Raw genomic sequence first — 23,362 nt, 5'->3', positions numbered from 1 at the left:
ATTTAAATTTTGTCTAGTGATAGTAGACCAACTAACTAGATGTCCAGAAGCTTTTCCATCTAGCAAAAATACATTAAGCTTTGTAGCCAAAATCTTATTGAAAGAGATCATTCCAAGATATGGTATACCACTAAAACCCAACACTTATATCAGTACAGCAAGTTAATTTTGAGTTTTAATGTAGTTAGTTTTGTTTTTCTGTATTAGCATAGGATAAGGTAAAAAGTAGCATAGTAAAAAGTTTCATGTGAATTATTCAAATAGGATTTGTAAGATGCAGTTTGCATGAGTTTTGCATAGTCTTTTGTATAAGTTAAATTGGTTTTTGTAACTATTTTGTTTCAAAAGTTTGCAGTTTGTATTTTGCATTTCAAATTTCTGTAATTGTGTTTTGCACTTGCAGTTGTGCAAGTATGTTTTCATTGATTATTTGTTTTCAATGAAATTTTATTGTCTTTGATTTATATCCCTGGTGCAGGTTAGCATAGATAAAGTGTAGCAATAAGAATAGGATAAGTGTCAGATTAAGACTTTTGGAGGGGGAAATATAATAATAATGTTAGGTATAGCTTTAGAATTACATAGAATAGCGAGCATATGGGAGAGATTTTTTTTTTATCGCTCCATATGCTCGAAGGGGGGAAATTATAAGAATGATATTAGAAATTAAGTTTTGTTATATTAGTTTAGTGGCTGTCTATTGCTGTTACATAAGTTGGTTTTTTATCTGAGAAGACCAAAGAAAGAAGACCTGATCTTTGGTTTGGACTCTGAGTCTGTTAGGCTCGGAGTCCTAACTTGGTTCTTGCTGAGGCCTAGCCAGCTAGTCTGTTATTTTTTATAACCTGAAGACAAAGTTAAGAGTTATATACTATGTATAAGGATGATAGTGTTTAGTTTATTGTAGAATAGTGAAAATTTGCTTTAGTTGGATCAGGAAGGATCAGTGTAGCCTGTGGGAATAGGAGAAGCAGTTCCTTGCAGAACCAGGGAGTTTTATTTGGGGAGAGTTAGAATCCCTTAGAGTTAGAAATCCTTTTTTTTATCCTTATATTGTTAATAGTTTATTTTTATATAACAAGAGTCTCCTTAGCAAGAGTCTCCTTGCGCCTGGCCCAGTTTGTTTATGAGCTTCACTTCACTGATATAAACTGAAGATACTTTGTAAGCACAGCAGGCAGAGTATCAAATCGGTTTATAATCAATAGCCAATTCATTGCTCATTATTTTTACAGTTTTCTGGTTATTATTTTTACACAAGGAGGGAAGAATATACAGACATATACACACAGTTGAGAACAGAAATTCACCTTACCCAACAGAGAAGTAGGGTAGCTGCCCATAGAACATATGGGCAGCTAGGCAGGTGGCTATGTTGCTGGGCCTATAGTCAAGAAGATCCAAGTTCAAATCCAGCCTCAGATATTTACTAGCTGTGTGATCTCAGGCAAGTCATTTAATCCTGTTTGCCTCAGTTTCCTCATCTGCAAAAGGATCTGCAGAAGGATATGACAAACTGCTCCATTATCTTTGCCAAGAAAACTCCACTATTAGGTGATTTTCTGAGGTGATCAAGGAAAATGGAAGAGAACCAATATGTTTTAAAATATTCATAGCAGTTATCTTTTCATTGTTGGCAACAAATTGGAAATTGAAGGAATGTCCATCAATTGAGGAATTGCCACAAGTTTTGGCATATGCTTGGGATGGAATACTACTGAGCCATAAGAAATGACAGGTTAATTTTTTAAAAACATGGAAGGCTCTACATAATATTATAGAGTGAAATAAGTAGAAACAAATAGTCATTGTATACAGCAACAGAAATAGTTCAAAGAATGACTTGTATATGTCTACCTCCAGAGAAAGAACTGATAAATAAAAATATTAGACATAATTTTGTATATACATGTATCTTTTTACCAAATGATGCCTTCTCTAATGGGGAGAGATTAGGGAGAGAGGAAGTTAACTGGACATTTATTATTTATTTATTTATTTATTTAAAATGTTTTTTATTTCAATAACAAATTTCTACATGGTTTTCCAAAATTATATGATCCATAGTATCTCCCTCCTTTCATCTCTCCTCACTTCCCAGAGCTGACAAGCAATTCTAATTGTGTATTTAAATATAGCAAACAAATTAATTTTTTTTAAAGAATAGGTTAAATTATATCATGTGTCAATAATAAAAAAATTTTAAACCTTTTAAATTGAGTTAGAATCCCAGCTCCCTCACTTACTATCTGTGTAACCTTGGGCAAACTATTTAACTTCCCTGGTCTCATTTTCCACCACTGTAAAATGAGTGAGCTGGACTATATAGCCTTCCAAGTTTCACCTTTGTCTATTTTGCTGTGAGCATAATAAAAGCAACAGGTACATAAAAACAAACAAACCAAAAAACAGATACAGAATATTCCCCCTGAAGACTCTTGGAATTCCTTTTCCCACAAATACACACATTTGTGGGAAGATTGTGCTCAAATTTATAAATCAGTGGTCATGAGGCACACAAGGAATAGATGTGTAGTCAAAGCAACTCACAATTTCTAGTATTTCAGGGCCTCACGGTCCTTTTTCTTCTGTGAAGCCCTCTCAAAGTTTCCCCTGAGTTTTCCCCATCTTTTCTGGATGTGTTGTTTAGTCTATTCCTCCCTACAACATGGATTTCAGTTACCAGGGCTAGCTCACTCTTGAGTCTGTAGCCTTCTTTTCTCCTAGAGATTCGGATCCTCAAAATTGCCTCTGGCCTAGAATGACTGCCTCTCTATTTAGGAGTCTGGCTAGAGTGTTTGAGGTGGGTTTTGGGACATGGCCAAATGTGATACCTATTGATTATTTTGAGTCAGAATCAGGGTTTCTACACTGTGGGTTTAAAGGACCAGCAGTTAGCCCTGACCAGACCCTGATCTGGGTCCAGCACACAGATTTCTCAGTCACAGAGATGGATAAAGTTAATGGGAAGTGTAGTTTATTTCCACAGAGAGGCTTGACAGGAAAAGGGAAATCCCTGTCACTAGTTCACTAACTAATACCCCAGATCTAAACCTTCTCACAAAGGGTCTTCAGAAATTTGATGGATGGCCTACACTTGTCACCCTTTCCTCTCTAACTATACCCAGACCCTGTTCTAGCTACCCTGAACTAAAACACCTCTTGATTATTAATAGAGGTGCTGGTCTGTGACAGATTAGACAGGGATCCAAGGGTTGGTCTCAGGTCCAACTGGACTGAGACCTCTGCTTACTGATAATGCAGAAAGCTGGGTGCTGGTTCAAGTGAGCATCAGGTTCACAGGATCTTCTTTCTAGGAAACACAGCAACAATTATAGCAACAGGGGCAACAAGGACAGCAACTCGATCAGAGACCTCAGGACTTGGCAGTCACTCCCTCCAGGTTACATCCAGACAGAGAGAGAGAGAGACAGAGAGAGACAGAGAGAGAAAGCTAATAGCCCCTGAATTCCAGTTTAACCCTTCCTTCCAACATTCCAGAATCTTCCATCTTCAGGTCTCATGCATCTCTACTACTATACTTATCTCTTCTGCATAACAGTCTCTGCTCCCTCAGCTATGTTTAGAACTTTCTTGAACTGATTTTCCAAATGGGGTATAAGGTGTCTCTTTGAGGGCAAATAGCAAGATTATTATATTTCACAGCTGATGCAGGGGGTAAAGGAGAGACAATCTTCTCCCTAGCCTTCCAAGAGGTAAAGAGCTTCATTTCTCTGACTACCAGCTCCTGCCTCCACTGTCTCCAATTCTGGAACTGTATTGACTATCTCCTGAGCTGAACTATCTAAAGCCCTGAAAGGGCATGGCCAATTCTTATTTATCCAGTAACCTTGCTCCTTTTAACTCTTATTAAAGGGAGATGATTATACTTTGTAAATACTTTGTTATCACATTAATACCTTCTAATTATATCCTATGACTATATCAGCTGATATGTATGTAGTAGTCTCTCGGTAACTGAGGATGACGATTGTCTTTGTGCGTTTTTGTGCACAAAGACACTTGTGCGTGAAGATTTAAGTGGAAAAGTCGGTGCACAAAGATAGTCCCACTCTCTCGGCGTTGGAAGCCTGGGTCCAGTGGCACCTGGAGACTTCCTCAGCTGCATTGGATGGCCGTGTTGTCTTTTGTGCTCCAACACGCCCTAAGCACTCCACAGTGCTTTGCTGCGTCGCCCTCTCGGCCGTTGAACCTTCTTGTTGGTTCTTCCGCCTGTTTGGCTGAAACAGTCTTCACATGCTGGGTGAGCAAGGCCCTAGTTCACCAGGGGTCGATGACGACCCAATGGCTACCCTCACAAGGTTTAGCCGGCTTGTCAAAGCCGTTGCCTGGGGTGTGGCCGCTGCCGCATGCTAGCAGCTACTGGGAGCCACAAGTGAGAGCTGGGTGTCAGGTGAGGCTGGAGAGCTGCCCTAGGAGGCATGACAAGCCCTCCATACCAGAGATACTACCCCTCCCTGAGCACCCCATACACCCCATATATATATATATATATATATATATATATATATATACACACACACACACACACATATATATATATCAGCTGAACTGTGGAATCAAATCCCCTCTCTTTACTATGATTCTATAGTTTTCAATTCTTAAAATGGTTTTACTTCTCTGCTATTGATGACCTACAATATTTAGGAGTAATTCAGGCATAGCAGTCAGAATTATCACCTCATAAAAATTATATGACAAAAAAGTGTGGATATTTTCCTTTTCTACTATTGCTTTATTAAATTTGCTAAGGATGGAGATTACCTTGGAATGGCAGTAATATATGGCTCAACAATTCTCATTTTCCTGACTCAATTCATTTGGGAAAATTTTTTCTTAGGAGGAGATAGCATTTGAAAAGAGGGAATGATTTCAGCAGACAGAGTTGGTGGAGAATAATTTGTCAAGAGAGGTAATGTTAATCTAGATGCAGGTTTAGGAGAGGTTGAGAGGAGAATGACAGATGGTGAGTAGTCCAATTTGGTTAGCACATTTTATATTTATATAGTGTTCTAAAGTTTGCAAAGCATTGTCTTCACAACAACTCCTAAGAAATCACTAATATAAATATTGTTTCCATTTTTCATATAAAAAATTTAGATTTGGGATATTTAATAACTTGCCTATATTTACATAGTTAATAAGTATATGAGTTAAGATTCAAACTTAAGTCTGCTGGCTCTGAGTCAAGCATTGTTGTTGTGCCACCAAGGGTAATTTTGGGAGATAAGAACACCAATTAGTAACATTTATTAAGCACACCTACCAGGGGGCAGGCACTATACCAAGCCCTGGGATACAAAAAGAGGTAAAAGAGTCACTATCCTCAAGGATCTTACAATCTAATGGAGACAACATGCAAATAAATATATAGAGGGCAAGCTATGTGAAGGATAAATAGGAAATAATTAACAGAGAGAAGGCATTGGAATTGAGAAGTTAGGTACATAGAAGGTGGGGTTTTAGTTGGGATTTAAACGAAATCAGGGAGGTCAGTAGTCAAAACAGAGGAGGGAAATGTTCCAGGCATGGGGAACAGCTAGAGAAAATGTCCAGAGCTGAGAGATGGAATATCTTTTTCATGGAGCAGTTAAGAGACCAGTATCACTAGACTGAAGAATATTTATTGGGGAGTAAGGTGTAAGAAAACTGGAAAAAGCAGGAGGAGGCTAGGTTAGAAAGGACTTTGAATGCCACATGCAGCATTTTGTATTGGCTCCTAGAGGCAATAGGAAGCCACTGAAGTTTATTGACTGTAGGGTTACAGGATCAGATTTGCTTTTTAGGAAAACACTTTAGTGACTGATGGAGAGAAACTAGAGGCAGATAGACCCAACAGTAGGGTAGTGCAGTAATGGAGGCCTGAGGTCATGAGGGCCTGCATGATGAATGTGTCAGTGTAAAAGGAGAGAAAGAAGTATGCCAGAGATGTTGTGGAGATGAAACCAACAAGCTTTAGCAACATTTTGGATACAGGAATAGGAATAGTGAGAGATAGTGAAGAATCCAGAATGATTGCTAGTTTATAAGCCTAAGGGCCTGGGAGGATGTTGTTGCCCTCCACAATAATAGGGAAAGTAGGAGGCAAGAATGGTTTGAGGCAGGGTGGAAGATAATGAATTCCATTTTGGACATATTGAATTTAGTATGTTTACTGGACATTCCAATTCATAATGTCTCAAAGGCAGTTAGAGATGTGGGTTAAAGGTCAGAGGAGAATTTTGGACAGGATAAGTTGATATAAGAATTGTCAGCGTAGAGAGAGTAATTAAATCCATTGAAGCCAAAGAGGGCCTAGGACAGAACCCTGAGGGACACATGCAGTTAGAGAGCATGTTCTGGAAGAAGATGCAGAAAAGGAAACAGAAAAAGAACAGCCAGATAAATAGGAATAAAATCAGGGCAGATAGATTGCCCTGGTGGTAGGTATTCTGAAGTTAACTATCAAGGAGAGAGTGATTAATAGTATCAGGGGCAGAAGAGACATCAGAGAATGAAGGTTGAGAAAAGACCATTGAATTTGTCACCTAAGAGATCATAATTTCAGGGAGAGCAGTTTCAGTGGAATGATAAGGTCAGAAGCCAGATCATAATAAGTTAAGAAGAACATGAGAAAATAAAGGTAAATTGGAGCAACATTGTAAAAGTCCTTTAATATTTGGAAAAGGGATTTTTATTTTATTTTTGATAGGCAATGGAAAACTACTTAAAGTTTTAAAATATGAGTAATGTGAGCAGAGCAGTGCTTTAACAAAATTACATGATACTAGCGGTAAACATAGATTAGAACAGAAAGAGACTAAGGACACTAATATAATTATTTGGGAAAATTTATGAAGATATGAATTAGTGTTATAGCAATATGAGTAGAAAGGAAAAGGCAGATTCTAGAGATGTTTACATATAAATCAAAATGTATTGAACTTTATTCAATGTAAGGAGTGATAGAAAGGGATGGAACCCCCAAATTTAAAACCTGAGTGTGCGAATGGTGGAATAATCAGAAGAAATAGAGAAGTTAGAAGATAGTCAGTTTTGGGGAGAAAGATAATGAATTCAGTTTTACATGCATTGAGTTTGCATCAGTTGTTCTAGTATGGTTTATATTTAAGGAGTACTGAAAATGGAAATTAAATTTACAGTGATATTTTTACTTTATTTTAAAAATGTATTAATGAGAACTCTCAAAATATTTCTTCAGAATCAATACATTGTGATAGAAAACTAATAAAAGTCTTTGAAAGGTCACAATGTTAAAATAACATTTAAAGATTTTTGAAATATCTGTATATTTCAATGGTCATGAAAAAGAGGAAATATAATAAAGAATGGATTAAACTTGTTTTCTCTTTTCTTGGAGATAATGAGTATCTATGAACACAATGTGTGGAAAAATTACTGCAAATAGCAGCTTAAAATCTTTTTGTCTTATCATTTACAATCAAAACATAAAAGATATTTTGTTAAGTCTGTTGATCTTTTTAAAGTGGAAAGAACAAGATTTAAAATATATAATTCATTTATTTCTGTGAATAAACAAGAAAGTGGGAAAATTTCAGCTTTGTGTTTAATGTTATTAAGTTACAGTAAGATGGGAAAGCTCATGCTATTGCAGAAAAATCTATTTTGTTTTGTGCCAAAGCAATTATCAAATGTAGATGTGAAAATGATTCCATCAGGAAGTTAGAGATGATACCCCATTTTAAGAATGTAATTTTGATTATTTGATGTAATGTTGAATCAATTATTTTAGAAAAAGTTCAAAAAATGACATTCACATTTTGCAATTATATGAGATAACTAATGTCTATAAACTAGGAATTATATTTATATTTTGTACTATAGCTACATGATGCAGAAATGGAAGAAAATAAACTTTTGTCATCAGTTAACAGGACATACAACTGGGGATAATGTTTTAAATATAATTAATTCATTATTGTTCAGTCTTGTTTGACTCTTCATGACTCCACGGACCATACTGTCCATGAGGTTTTCCTGGCAAAGATACTGGTGTGGTTTGCCATTTCCTTCTTTAGTGGATTAAGGTAAATAGAACTTAAAGTGATTTGCACAGAGTCACATAGATAATAAATTTCTGAGGGTGGATCTGAACTCAGATCTTCTTGACTTTAGGTATAACTCTTGATCAGCTAAGTCATATAGCTGCCTCAGTTAATTCATGCTTTGAAAGTAAACAAATTAATTGATCCTCTTGTGGAATTTCCACAGATAGAACAAAATTGATGACTGGGAAATTTCGAATGTTGCTTTTCATATTAAAAATGCAATATGACTATAGTGTGGATACTTTCCATATTAAAAAATAAACAAGTTCTGGCATAAAAGAGAATTCCACAAGTACTTAAAAGTATATTGGATGATATTGTCAAAAATAAATTTTTTAAAATTAAGACCCACTATCTTTTAGTTGCTTATCATTTTGTGCAGAGAGATAGGCAGTGAGTATTATTACACTTCTAATTCATACTAGGTTGCTTTCCTGGAGTATAGTTGAGACAAGATTATTAAGTAATCTTACATATTACATAAATATTAGCTGTTTTCTTCACTGAATTTTAGTTTCAACTCAGGCTTTGTATAAATGAAATGATAATTATAAAGATTAATATTTTAACAGAATTCTTTAAAAATGAATGAGTTCTACACATTTCAAGGTGCAAATACAATTATATTTATTGTTCAAGACAAAAAAAAGTATAAGAAACTAAAATTTGGTAATTACCAGTTGAGAACAGTACTCCATACTCTGGGATATTACATAATTCCTTATTAGAAAATTAAGTGTCTTTGGAACAAGGTGTCAAAGAAATTAATGATCATCTGAAACTTTGACTTTCAAAGAATATATTCTTGAAATTTTAAAGAAATTAAATTGGGAGGGCATAGAGTCAAGATGGCAGCTTAGAAGCAGCAGAAACTGAAATCACTCTGATTAGCCTTCCATACCAATCCTTAAAAAGCACTTCAAATTCTAAATACCTCCTGATTAGAGAAATGCAAATCAAAACAGTTCTCAAGGTACCCACTCACATGTAGCAGATTGGCCAATATGACAGAAAAGGAAAATAATAAATGTTGGAAAGGATGTGACAAAATTGGGGCACTAATGCATTACTGGTGGAATTGTGAATTGATTCAACCATTCTGGAAGGCAATTGGGAATTATGCCCAAAGGGCTTTAAAAGATTGTTTACCCTTTGATCCTATACCACAGCTATACCACTATTGTGTTTGTATCCCAAAGAGATTTTTTTCTTTTTTTTTTTAATTTTAAACATTATTTTATTTGGTTATTTCCAAACATTATTCACTAGAAACAAAGATCATTTTCTTTTCCTCCCTGCCCCCCCCCCCACCTTTCCCTCTCCCATAGCTGATGCACGATTCTACTGGTTATCACATGTGTTCTTGACTCGAACCCATTTCCCTGTTGTTGGTATTTGCATTAGAGTGTTCATTTAGAGTCTCTCCTCAGTCATATCCCCTCAACCCCTGTAGTCAAGCAGTTGTTTTTTATCGGTGTTTTTACTCCCACAGTTTATCCTCTGCTTGTGGATAGTATTTTTAGATCCCTGCAGATTGTTCAGGGACACTGCATTGCCACTAATGGAGAAGTCCATCACCTTCGATTGTACCACAATGTATCAGTCTCTGTGTACAATGTTTTCCTGGTTCTGCTCCTTTCATTCTGCATCACTTCCTGGAGGTTGTTCCAGTCTCCATGGAATTCTTCTACTTTATTATTCCTTTTAGCACAATAGTATTCCATCACCAACATATGCCACAATTTGTTCAGCCATTCCCCAACTGATGGGCATCCCCTCGTTTTCCAAGTTTTGGCCACCTCCCAAAGAGATTTTTAAAAAAATGTTTGTACAAAGATATTTATAACTGCTTTTTGTGGTGGCAAAAAATTGAAAAACAAGGAGATGTCCCTCAATTGGGGAATGGCTGAACAAATTGTGTTATATGACGGTGATGGAATACTATTGTGCTATAAGGAATGATGAACTGCTTGATTTCTATATGAACTGGAAAGACCTCCATGAACTGATGCAGAGTGAAATGAGCAGAACCAGGAGAACATTATACACAGAAAGTGAAACATTGTGGAATGATCAAATGTAATAGACTCTGCTACTAATAGCAATGCAACGATCAAGAACAATTCCATGGAATTTATGAAAAAGAATACTATGCACATCTAGAGAAAGAACAATGGGTGTAGAAATTCAAAAGAAAAACATGATTTATCACTTGGTTATATGGATATATGATTTGGGGTTGTGGTTTTTAAAAGATTAGTCTATTACAAATATAAATAATACCAAAATAGGATTTTGAGTAATAAGACGTGTATAAACCAGTGGAATTGATTGTCAGCTCCAAGAGTGAGGATGGAAGAAGGGAGGAAGAGAACATGAATCATGTTCTTATTATAGTCAATATTCTTAGAAAAATAAAAATAAATTTAAAAAATAAAAAATAAGCATTTAAAAAATACAGAAATCCAAACCCAGCAACAAAATGGAGTTACAGGACTCTCCTGCTGAACACAACTTGAAAGGTAGGCAGAGAAAGTCAATTTCCACAGTATAAGGGAGAGACCCAACACCCCTCCCTGACCTGCTGCAGTGAGATCTATAATAGGATTCAGGCTGACTGTGAGATTCCAGGATGAAGGCTATAGCCATGACAGTGTACCTCTGTACCACCATGAGAATCTCAGGGCTCTGATGGTGGCTGGCAGGGAGGAACTGGGAAGGGGGGCCAGCTTGTTGGGCACCCTCAGCCTCTGCTACAGCTGATGAAGATTTGACCTCAGGACAGATTAGCTCATCAGGTCAGCTCAACTGTTCTAATCTAGTATACCAGCAGGGGAGAGAGAAGACCTAAGTTTCCCTTCAGGGCAGAGCTGCTCAAACACCTAGGTCCAGTAAATAAATAGAGGAATGAGTTTATAGCCCACAAGGAGGGGAAAAATATGAGTAAACAACAGAAGAAAAAGAAAGAAGTTATGATTGAAAGATTCTATGAGGATAAAGAACAAAGAATAGAATCAACAGAGGACAGGCTCCAAGGAACATCAAGAAAAATCTCAAAAAGTCCAGGAAACTGAACTCAGGCTCTGGAAAAGTTCAAAAAAGAATTAAAAAATCAAATAAGGCAGGTTGAAGAAAATTTGGAAAAGGAGAACAGCTTAAAAAGCAAAATAGGTAATCTGGAAACAGAGGCACATGAATTAAAACAAGAAAATAGTGTCTTAAAAGCTAGAATTCACTGACTGGAAAAATGAGGCAAAAAATATTAGATGAAAAGAATGACTTGAAAAGAATAGATCAAAAAGAAAAGGAGGATCAAAAGGTCATAGAAGAAATTCAGTCTTTAAAAATTAAAATTGGACAATTAGAAGCCAATAACTTCACAAGACATCAACAAACTATAAAACAAAAATCAAAAGAATAATTAAATAGAAGAAAATATGAAATACTTTATGGAAAAAAAACTACTGACATGGAAAATAGATCCAGGAAAGACAATATAAGAATTATTGGACTACCTGAAAGTCATGACCAAAAAAAAAAAAAGCCTACACATCATTCTACAGGAAATTGTCCAAGAAAATCTTCTGATATCTTTGAACAAGAGGATAAAATATAGATTGAAAGAATCCACAAATCACCTCCTGCATTAAATCCCCAAATGACAACTCCAAGGAATGCTTTAGCTAAGTTTAAGAGCTCCCAGGCCAAGGAAAAAAATACTATAAGCACCTAGAAAGAAATAATTCAGATATCTTGGAGCTCCAGTCAAGATCCCACAGGACTTAGCAGTCTTCACATTGAAAGACCAGAAAGCTTGGAATATGATATTCTAGAAAAACTGGTTTTACACCAAGAATCAACTACCAAGCAAATCTGACTATATTCTTTCAAGGTAAAGTATGGTCATTTAATAAAATAGAAAATTTCAAAGCATACCTGAAGAAAAGACCAGACTTGAATAGAAAATTTGAGGCCCAAATACAAAATCCGAGAGAAGCACAAAAAGGTAAATAAGAAAGAGAAAAAAAACTTAAGGGCTTCAAGAAGGTCATATATGGAATTATATGGAAATATATAATATAAATATTAAATAATATTTTTTATTTTTTATAATATTTATTATATATAAATATTTATTTATTATTAAATAAAAATAAATGAAAAATATATTATATAATAAAAATAAATACATATATAAATATATATAAAATAAATAAAAAATACAAAAATATAAAAAATATATATGGAATTATAAGGAAATTATAAGTAAATTAGGTGAACAAAGAATAGTATAGCTGTCAGATTTATAGAAAAGAAAAGAATTTAAGACTTAATCAAGAGACAGAGAACATAAGATGTAAAATGAATAATATTGAATATATTAAAATTTCTTGTATAAACAAAACTAATGCAACCAAAATTAGAAGGGAAGCAACAAACTGGGGGAAAATTTTGTAACCAAATTTTATGACAAAGGTCTAATTTCTCAAATATACAAAGAATGTGATACCCAGTGGAATTGTGCGTCGGCTATGGGAGGGGTGATGAGGGGGGGAGGAAAAGAAAATAATCTTTGTTTCCAATGAATAATGTTTGAAAATGACCAAATAAAATAATGTTTAAAATCAAATATACAAAGAACTGTCAAATTTATAAGAAATCAGATCATTCCCCAATTAACAAATGATCAAGGGATATGAATAGGTAGTTTTCAGATGAAGAAATCAAAACTGTCAATAATCACATGAAAAAAAGTTCTAAATCCGTTTTGATTAGAGAAATGCAGATCAAAACAACTCTGAGGTACCACCTTAAATCTAGCAGAGTGGCCAATATGATAGGAAGGGAAAATAATAAATGTTGGACGAGATGTGGCAAAGTTGGGACACTTATACATTGCTGGTGGAGTTGTAAATGCAACCATTCTGGAAGGCAATTTGGAATTATGCCCAAAGGGCTTTAAAAGAATGCATGCCCTTTGATCCAACAATACCACTACTGCTTTATATCCCAAAGTGATAAAAAAACAAAATAACAAACAAACAAAAACACCTGGGCAAGGACCTGTTTGTACAAAAATATTTATAGCTATACTCTTTGAGGTAGCAAAAAATTTGGAAAATGAGGGGTGTCCCTCAAATGGGGGGGTGGCTGAACAAATTGTAGAATATGATTGTGATATGCTAAAAGGAATGATCAATTGATGGATTTCTATAAGAATTAGAAAGACCTACATGAACTGATGCACAGTGAAATAAGCATTGTATGTAGTAATTGGAATATTGTGGGATGATCAAATGTAATTGACTTTGCTACTAAAAATAGTGCAATGATCCAGGATATTTCTATGGGACTTATGAGAAAGAGTGTCATTCACATCTAGAGAAAGAACTGTGGTTGTAGAAATTCAGAACACATATGATTTCTCATTTGTTTATATGGGCATGCGATTTTGGGTTTTGGGTTTTAAAGAACTTCTCTTTTTAAAAAAATGGATAATATGGAAATGGATTCGAGTGATTATATGTATATGTATATATATCCCATTGGAATTGCTTGTTAATTCCAGAAGGGGGAAGGAATGAGGAGAGAAAAAATCCTTAATCATGGAAAATTTTTAAAAAGAAAAAAATAAATTCAGTTGGGTTAGCTACCCATTTAATATTTCTTTTTCATCTTTTTCTGTTGAAGTGACAGGGAATTAAAAAGAAATTATAATTGACTAATCAATGGATTTTGAGCTGCAGACATCATTCAGAAATTATGGGTTTATACATTTTTGGCTAAAAATAAAAAATGAATTTTCATCTTTCAGGTTAAAATTCTCCTGCCATTTCCCACCACATATTTGTGTGATCAAGCCTTTTTATTCATATTTTACTTGTTTTAATTTAAAAAAAGAAAGAAATGGAACCAGGTATTAGCCTATGTTCATCTGGGTTGAGCCAATATTGCAGACCTTTGCTCAAATAAAAAAAATTAAACATAGAAATCAATCGTATATGACATTATTACACATTAAAGATCTTCCAAGTTGTAAATTATTTACTTAAAATGTTGTTTATGTTCAGCAAGAATTTTAAAACAAAGAAATTTTATATGAAATCTTAGTGAAAATAGTGAGTATATGAATGCTTACTGGACTACCACTTTTAATTCTTACAGAATGTCCCACATCAAATATTTGTAATTATCTTATCTTTAGAGTTTTATAATTTCATAGAGTTTTCATCATTATAATTAGAATAAAATTTATAGTTTATTATTATATAATGAAAACATAATTTGGTTGAAAATTTTCATTATAGTTACCAGAAGCACTTAACAAATAAATATAAAAGAACATTATGAGTAGAATATTGTTATCCTGGAGTTTCACAACACATTTTGTTTATTATTGTTGAAAGTGGTTTATAAAACAAAAAAAATTAGAAAAATCATTACCATAAGACTGATTGTTTCAAGTATAGTGACTCCCTGTGATTAAAGTACTTCACAACCTGACCCCTTTTTAACTTTCAGGTCTTCTTATATATTATTCTCCTCCACACACTATGTGGTCCAGTGATATATAAGATGAGGTACTTTAAAAGATGGGACAGCTAGTTGGCATAGCACATAGAGTGCCAGCCCTGGAGTCAAGAAGGCTTATCTTTGTGAGTTTAAATGCAGCCTGAGACACTTACCAGCTGTGTGACCTTGGGCAAGTCACTTAACCCCAGTTGCTGCAGTTTCTCATATGTAGAATGAGCTGGAGAAGGAAATGGCAAACCACTCCAATGTCTTTGCCAAGAAAACTCCAAATGTGGTCATGAAGAGTTGGACAAGACTGAACAACAACAGCAAATAGCAAAATATAATATAAATGCAGGAAATGGAGAAAACCAGTTGAACTAAGAGAAACAATCACTGAAGTAGAGTAATAAGAGTAGACTGGAGAAATCAAGAGAGGTATCTCATATTATCCACTTTGGTTCTCAGTTATGTCCAAACCTTCTTCCCTTCTCCACAAGAAACTTGGAATCCTCCCCCTCAGTTCTCACAGGTGGGCCCAGGTCTTCACTTCTTTACCTCTCACATAGTAATCCCCTAATAAATACTTTCATGTCTCCTTGCTCCATCATTCATACCCTCATTCTAAAAAAATTTTTACACTCTCACTATTTGTGAAGCATTGAACTAAGTGCTAGAGATAAAAACAGAAAATTAAGACAGTCTCTGCTTTCAAAAAACTCACATTCTAACTGGGAAAGACAATACAAAGGAGAGTTCATTTAGTTAATGGAAGGGCCAGGTATTTCATGGGCATACAAAGTAGCAGGGCTGATGACAAGGACCCAAGGACCTTCGGGAGTAACAGCAGGGTAGATAATCTCCTTCTCAGAGGTAGTGAGGCCAGAGGTTATGCTGAAGTGAGACTTTGATATTTATCCAACAGAGATAGGAGTGTGGGGTCAGCATCCTTTTAACTGGGCATCTTCTGCCTGGTGACAACTAGATGATTGGATATAGAGGATTAATTGTTTAAAAATAAGGTCGATGTCTCCATGTCAGGTTGTGATCAGTGGAAGTAGTTTGTCCTAAGTCATGGTTAGAAGTGAATTTGTTCTTTTTGTCTCCAGAGTGTAATAATATATTATATTAATAATTAATTATTGATAATAAGTGTTTTAAGTAGGATTTGCTGAGAGGAAGATTTTTGTTTGATGTAAAAGAAGAAAAAACTTATCAATCAGAACTGTTCAAAAGTAGAATGGGTTGGCTTAGGAATTTGTGGTTTCCTCTTCATTCGAAGTCTTCAGCCAAAGGCTACATTACATGTCCAGTGGTTAGGGGTCATTTAGGGTAATTCTTATTTGGGTACCTTTTAAAGTCCATAGTCTCCAAACTTCTTTCCAATTCTGAGATTCTCGAGGATATTTGCTCACAAATCATATTCAGTTTTTCTAGAGATTAAAAAAAATTATGGGTTAATCCTTTCACAATGTTGTCACCTCCAATGTGGTTTTCTAATGTGTATTTTTATTCTGGTTCAGATATTTTCTCTATCTTTGTTTTCTTTAGTACTATCTCCAGTTCTTTTTATTCAGTATAGCTGAAAGCAGCCAAGCACTTTAAGGGAAAGAGACAGATGGGTCAAACCAGAGCTACCTCCTCCTTACTTTGTGCTGAGAGTTGATGTTTAGTTTGTTATTTTGGTCTATTGATTTCAGCTGTGTTCTAAATGATTTTCTGATGTGAAAATTCCCAGAAATATATTTGACATGAGAAAATGAAAGGAAAAAAAAAACTTAGTTGCCCTTGTAACCCCTATCTTCTCTAAAGTATTGTGATCACTAATTGTAAAGAGCTTTTGAAACTCAGGGATTGAAATTTTTACTTATCTGTTTATGATTCTTTTGTATTTAGTGCCTGATGACCTCTCAATAGAAGAGAGAGAAGAACTTTTAAACATTCGTCGAAGGAAAAAAGAACTTATTGATGATATAGAGGTAATTAACATTTAAATTCCTAATTATAAAGTCTAGTAATCTTCATTAATGTGTAAAATGTTTGTTTTTATGTTTACCCATATATAAATATGCAAAAAGACAGTGGGATTAAGTTGCAAAAGCATAGAGCCTGTATACTTTCAGTGAACAAAGTTTAGTTTAAAAACTTATTTGGCAATATCGTAAAGAAACTAATGATGACTTACTAGTAAATTAATACCTGAGGAAACACCACCAAAACTAACCAACAAAAATCCTTCCACCAAAGGCATATGTAAATTGATGGTAACAAAAGTCTGGCTAGAGGCAGAATAATCAAAATGTAATTAGGCTGGGGTAACTAGGGAGCTCTGTGGATAGAACAGTAGATCTGGAGTTAGAAAGACCTGGGTTCAGATTTGGCCTCAGATGTTTCCTAGCTGTGTATGACCTTGGACAAGTCACTTAACCCTGATTGACTAGCCCTTGTCACTCTTCTGTTTTATAATTGATTCTAAGACAGAAGGTTTTTTTAAGATAATTAGGTTTTCAGGAGAATAATTTATACAGTAAGAACACTATTTTTGCAAAGACAAACAGCTTGAAAGACATAATAACTTGGAGTAATGCGGTGACCACCTGTGATTGCATGATTCCAGTTATGACAGATGAAGAGCTATGATACCTTCTGACAGAGACATGAGAGATGAACTCAAATTGCAGCATGAAACTTACATTTTTGGAATGGACATTGTGGAAATTATCCATATTTGTTAAGAGAGTTTTTTCCTTTTAAACTTGGGGAGGTGAGATGATGAAGAAAAATGTGTTAATTTAAAATAATTTAAATTGGGTTTTGATTATGGAAATGTTTATATTATTATGGGTATTGAGGAGAGATGAGAGACCTTAAGATGAATACTTTGAAATAGTTACTCCTTGAGGGTTGGAAGTCCTAAAATAAGAGATATGGAATCCAGAGTATTCCTGTATAGTCTGAAAATCTATGATAAAATAAAATAGGACCTATTTTAAAGAATATGGTTTAAAAAGCATTAGAAAGAATCAGGTTGGTTCATGTAAACTGTGTCTCATGGGGAATTTAAGAGCAAGGAAAGATGGCTGATCTCTTTTGGGCATTTTGCCAGAAAAGAATATCCTTCAGGAGAATTCTTTGGGGAGAATCTCAGGAATCTACAGAGTCAGGAAATACAGAAGTTTTCAGGACTGGGCTTTTTCCATGACTATCAGAACTATGAGAAATTAATTTAATTTGAACTGGCTGTGGGAGAGGTGAAACTGAGATGACTATAAGAGTTTTAGATGTGAACTTGTGCAAGTTGAAAGTAACTAACAAGACAATACAGATAGATAAAAGAGAACCATATGTCCATATTGTACTACAAAAGATGCCAAAAATGAGGGATACCATAGGAAAAGTACAAGGAAGGGCCATGATAAAGTGATACCAATGGCACAGTCTCTGGAGAAATCTTGACCCATCAATGGTATTAGTAGATACTCAAATATCAGTCCCCAGCTGGGAATTCCTCTGTTGATGAATTTTCCTAAGTCAAGTTTGTCACACTTACTGATACAGAGAGGTCAGAAAGAAATGTTATCACTCCTTTCAGAAACCTTTTTGTTCTATATGCCAAGGTAAATCTCAGCAGGTTATTCACTCATTAGAGCATCAAGTATGCTCTCAAACAAATAAAAAGCCCCACAGTTTACTCTAGGATTTCCATTCTAGGTATGATTTTCTTGGCACACAAAGAATTAGAACCCATAAAAAAACTGACTTAATTATGTACAAAAGCTGAAATCACATAATTTGTTTTTTCCCATGTTCTTATTTCTCTATTTGTCTATGTCTTCTTCCTCCCTCTTCTTTCTCTTAGTGAAGAGTCCATTCTTTCCATTTCAGGCTTAGCTAAATATTATAGATCTGTTCTAAATTAAACCATTGTATTAGTTCCAACTTCATTTCTTGGTCTTGTGCAAAATGATAGAACTTACCTGAAATTTTATCAATGAAATGGCATGATGGCTGACCTTAGAGACTTTGAACTTCTCATTCTCTCTTATTCTTCTCAAAAACATAGTTGAAAATAAAAGAGTAGGACAATAACCACATCAAAACAGAGTATTTTAGAATGGGAAGGAAACTTTGAAATATGGTAAAAATGGTTATGTAGCATAAGTACCTTAAGTATATTCATCTTTTTTGACAATCTTCTATGGGGTCTCAGTGTATTTTCTCTCCAAATAGACATTTTTTGACATGTATTAATGAGCCACCAATAAATCACCACTAACAAATTACTTTGAATGATATCTGATTTTTGGAGAGAAATTTCCTCTGGATTGTGGTGGGACTGTGGATTTTTTTTTTCTATATTAAAATTATTCTCAGAGTACTGTTCTGTTAGAGACTTCAAGGAAATTTGTAACTAGAATGTTCAAATTATTCTGGGCCTGTGAGGGTTAATAATTCTTTCCCATTAATTCTTTTCCTCTTTTTGGCAGAGGCTAAAATTTGAAATTGCAGAAGTGATGACAGAGATCGATAACCTGACATGTGTTGAGGAGAGGTAAGCTACTTGTGTGCACACATGTAATTTATTCAATTCCCATATGATTCAGCTTAAGAGATGAAAAAAGCCTTTGTAGTTTAAATCAATATTTTCTCTTCTTCCCTCAGTACCACCTTTTCTTTTGCTTTGCTTTCTGGAATATTCAGGGAATATTTTTATCATTTGTTCATTATACTGTATTTTTTTTAGCTCACTGTTCATTTCTGTATGTTCAGAACTAAATCAGTTAGGCATTTCAGGATCAACTAACTTTGGTTAGAGTGTGTCCTGTATAAGAAATATGAGACCATGTTTTTTTTTCTTTTATTATCATTTTATTATCAAAATTTCCTATGAAATTAAACCTGAAGTTGTGAAACATTAGGAGCAATCCAAAATAGCAAAAATGTCCATTTACAAAGGATCAAATGAGGTATGTTTTTCTTGAGGGCATACACTTCTTCCTATATATAATTATTTTGATAAATAAAACATCTTATAAGTTTTTATAATAATGAGGACTATACAAACAAAATCTAAAGTTACTCTTCTGTGTAAGAACATCTGGTAACAATTTTTAAAATTATTTCAAATAAATAGCAAAACTACCCAGAGGAATAAGCAGATAGCTATGGGAAGAAAGAAATTCAACATGGATCCTAAAAAGGTAAGAGCATCATTTTGAATTCTTTGGAATCCATATATATATATTTTTAAATAAAGAGCAAGGAGCCAATTGGCATCTTTTTTTAAAACCCTTATCTTCAATCAATACTATTGATTCCAAGGCAGAAGGGTGGTAAGGGATAGGCAATGGAGGTTAAGTGACTTGCCCGGTGTCACACAGCTAGGACATGTTTGAGACCAGATTTGAACCTAGGACCTTCCATCTCTTGGCTTGGCTCGCCAATCAGCATCTTAAAAAATACCAGGAATTTCTATAGAATTGGAATAAATGGTACAGGTTATGTAGAAATGAAAGGAAATATCATAAAAATTTCTCCAAAACACTAATAATAAAAGACAAATTAAAGCATCTTTGAGCTGAAAAGAGTGCTAGTGTCAAAGAAGCTTGGTTCTTATCCCAACCTTACCATTTATTCCTTCTGTAACCTTTGACAAGTCTCTTAATTTCTCTGAGCTTCAGTCTTCATGTATTTCACTAAGGAACTTGGATCAGGGTCTCTGTTAGTTCTAATTCTGTAATCCTTTCTATGATCTGTCAAATTGGCAAAGATGATAGAAGATATAATCTGAGTTGGAGGGGCTAAAAACTATAATATTGGTGAAGCTGTGAATTGGTCCAGCTATTTAAGGAAACATTTTGAAATTATATGAGAAAAGTTAACTCACTATTCATTCCTTTTGATCAGTGAAAGAAAGACTCCAAAAATATTTATGGCAGCAGTTATTGTGGCAGTTTTAAAAAAAGGAAACAAAATTATTGTCCACTAATTGGAGAATTCAAGCTAAATAAATTTTGAAATATAAATTTAATGGAAAATTACTATATTGTAATAAAAGACTAAAGAGGAATTCAGAGAAACAAGGGTAACTTGTATAAATTGGCACAAAGTAATCAGAACCATGGGAACTAAGTATTCCATTGCAATAATATAATTCAAAGTAACACTAAAATACTTCAAAATTCAGATTACATCAGTCATAAAATGCAATGACCATTCTTCATTCAAGAGAACCAAGAATGAAACATACTCCCTTTGTCTCTATAGAGGCTTTTAACTACAACTGTGAAACATAAACTATTAGATACTACATTGTTTGGTTTTGATTGTCTTTGTAATAAAAAGGCAGGGGAAAGAGTGCTATAAAAACAAAATGCATTATTAATAAAAGAATATTGCTATTACAGTGTACAACAATCTCCAAGTCCTGCTCGTTTCACTTTGCATCAGCTCATATACAGGTCTTGCCAGTTTTTCTGAAACCATCCCCCTCATCATTTTTTATAGCACAATAGTGCTCCATCACAATCATATGCCATGTCTTGTTCAGCCATTTCCAAGTGAACATCCCCTCAATTTCCAATACTTTACCACTGTAAATATTTTTATGCAAATGGATTAATTTTCCTTTTTCTTTCATCTCTTTGGGATACAGTACTAGTAGTGATATTGCTGGGTAAAAGGCTATTATAGTCCTTTAGGCATAGTTCCAAATTGTTCTCTGGAATGATTGGACCAGTTCACAACTTTACCAGTTGTTTATTGATATAGCTATTTCCCCTCAATCCCTCTAGCCTTTGTTATTTCTGACATGTGTTGTTTTAATTTGCATTTCTCTAAATATAATTTAGAGCACTTTTTTCATGTGACTATAGATAGCTTTGACTTCTTCTGAAAAGTGGCAGTTCATATCCTTTGATCATTTATCAATTGGGGAATAGCTCTTAGTTTTATAAATTTAATTTAGTACCATACATATTTGAGAGGTGAGGCCTTTATCAGAGAAACTTGCTGGAAAATTTTTTTATATTACTTCAGTGTCTCTGGTACTTTTTAACAAAACATAGTTTTGCTGATTATCTCTTTTAATTAAGCTTAGTTTTTGCTTTGTCTAAGATCATGATTGCTATCCCTGGCTTTTTTACTTTAGCTGAAGCATATTAGATTCTGTTCCATTTCATTATTTTAGCCCTTTATGTGTGTCTTTCTGTTTCAAATGTCTCTTTTAAACAACATATTGTTGGATTTTAGTTTCTAATCCATTCTTCTCTCTGCTTCCATTTTATAGGTTAGCTCATCTCGTTTATATTCATGCTGTATATTTCCCTCTATCCCATTTTCTTCCATTTATCCTTCTTTCTTTTTATCCTATTCCTCCTCAAAAAATCTGTTTTTTTTGACAACTGTCTCCCTTAATCCCTTCCTTTTTTTACACCCTCCCTTATATTACCCCCCCACCCCCATTTCCCTGTTGGGTGAGATAAATTTCTGTGTTCATTTTGAGTATAGACACAGTATGAACTCAGATAGACTGAATATAAACTCCACAGTCTACAGTCAGGCTATTATTGTTGTTGTGGTGGTGGTTTCAGTGTCTTTGTTTTTGTCATTGTCAGTGGTAATCCCTGTCACAAGCTCTTTCTCCATTCCCAGTTTATCCATCCTAGCCATGAAGTCTGTAATGGCTGCCATTTGTGAGAACACTTTATCCAGGCTGTTGTCCAAATTATTGATGTCCCTGCCCAAGATTATCTTTAGTCCCTTTCTAATTGTAGTATAGAATTGCCAGATATGAAGATAAAATTTAACTCTCCCCTGATTGTGAAAATAAAATTAATTAACTCTCCCCTGATTGTAAAGATTAAATTGTAACCCCTGCCTATTTTTAGATTTAATCACCAAAAGTGTAAATATCCTACTTAAAATTTGAGTGGGGAGATCTGCCCATTTTTTAGATTTAATTACCAAAGGGGTAAATGCCCCATTCATACTTGAGTGGGGGAGGTCTGTGACCCACGTGTGCAATGGTGGGTGATAAATCAGAATTGACTAACTGCCTCCTGGGTTTACCTTTAGCAGCTGTGAAATGTAGATTCAAAATAAGCTATGTAAAGCTGACTTAGGGATAGTCACAAAAATAAAGGAAAAGTTAAGAAAAGTAAAAAGATTGAAGGTATTTCATCACAACCATCGTGATCAGCCAAATAAATATAAGGGGAAAAGGGGTTATTTATTAAAAAGGTTGGACTGGATTATATTTAAAATAGGGTCGCCAGGAATTTAATTTATTCCAAAGAGATTTATTTACAATTTATTTACAAAATATAGAAAGAGTGAAGTAAGAAAATCAGAGAGAGAATAGGGTAAGATATCTAGCCTAAGCACTAAGTAATTTACTCCTGGCTACTGGCCCAACTTGGATAGGGAGAGTTAGTCCTTAGGCCTCTGCAAAGCTGAAGACTTGGGGAAGTCTTTCTCAAGAGATAAGTCTCTCCTGAGGCTAGTTTCTTCAGAAAAATCCAGCAGTTAAGAGTCAGATTTTCACTCACCATGTGTCAGTTTAAAGGAAGAGATTTTAGAACAGCCTCACCAGGAACAGGGTCTCGGGTCCAGTCAGCAGATTCTCCACCAGCCTCCACTTCAAAGAATGAAGAACTGTGTCTCACAGGAAGTTGTAATTCCTTTTAAAGTCACTTTCTTTTGTGTCATTTCCTGTGTCTTTCTCCACTTTTTATGTGGACAAATCATAGTCTAAAGCC

General features: G+C 34.6%; 1 protein-coding gene and 1 long non-coding RNA gene across 3 annotated transcripts in view; one reads left to right on the top strand and one right to left on the bottom strand.

Annotated features, from left to right (window-relative positions):
- The window catches only part of LOC103102815 (uncharacterized), a 97,763-nt gene extending 94,293 nt beyond the window's left edge, over positions 1 to 3,470 (bottom strand). The window contains exon 1 of the long non-coding RNA XR_469855.2: positions 3,254 to 3,470. This is a non-coding gene — a long non-coding RNA (uncharacterized LOC103102815). The remainder of the gene's footprint in view (positions 1 to 3,253) is intronic.
- CYTH3 (cytohesin 3) overlaps positions 1 to 23,362 on the top strand; it is a 164,248-nt gene that overhangs the window by 96,419 nt on the left and 44,467 nt on the right. For both annotated transcript variants that reach the window (XM_007498259.3, XM_056804361.1), the window contains exons 2-4: positions 16,500 to 16,582; positions 19,091 to 19,155; positions 19,738 to 19,804. In XM_007498259.3, coding sequence (XP_007498321.1) covers positions 16,500 to 16,582; positions 19,091 to 19,155; positions 19,738 to 19,804 — 215 coding nt within the window. The remainder of the gene's footprint in view (positions 1 to 16,499; positions 16,583 to 19,090; positions 19,156 to 19,737; positions 19,805 to 23,362) is intronic.

This window comes from Monodelphis domestica, chromosome 7, assembly GCF_027887165.1.
Source record: "Monodelphis domestica isolate mMonDom1 chromosome 7, mMonDom1.pri, whole genome shotgun sequence".
NCBI lineage: Eukaryota > Metazoa > Chordata > Mammalia > Didelphimorphia > Didelphidae > Monodelphis > Monodelphis domestica.
The sequence above is the reverse complement of the archived record's forward strand: the minus strand, read 5'-3'. Positions and strand labels throughout refer to the sequence as shown.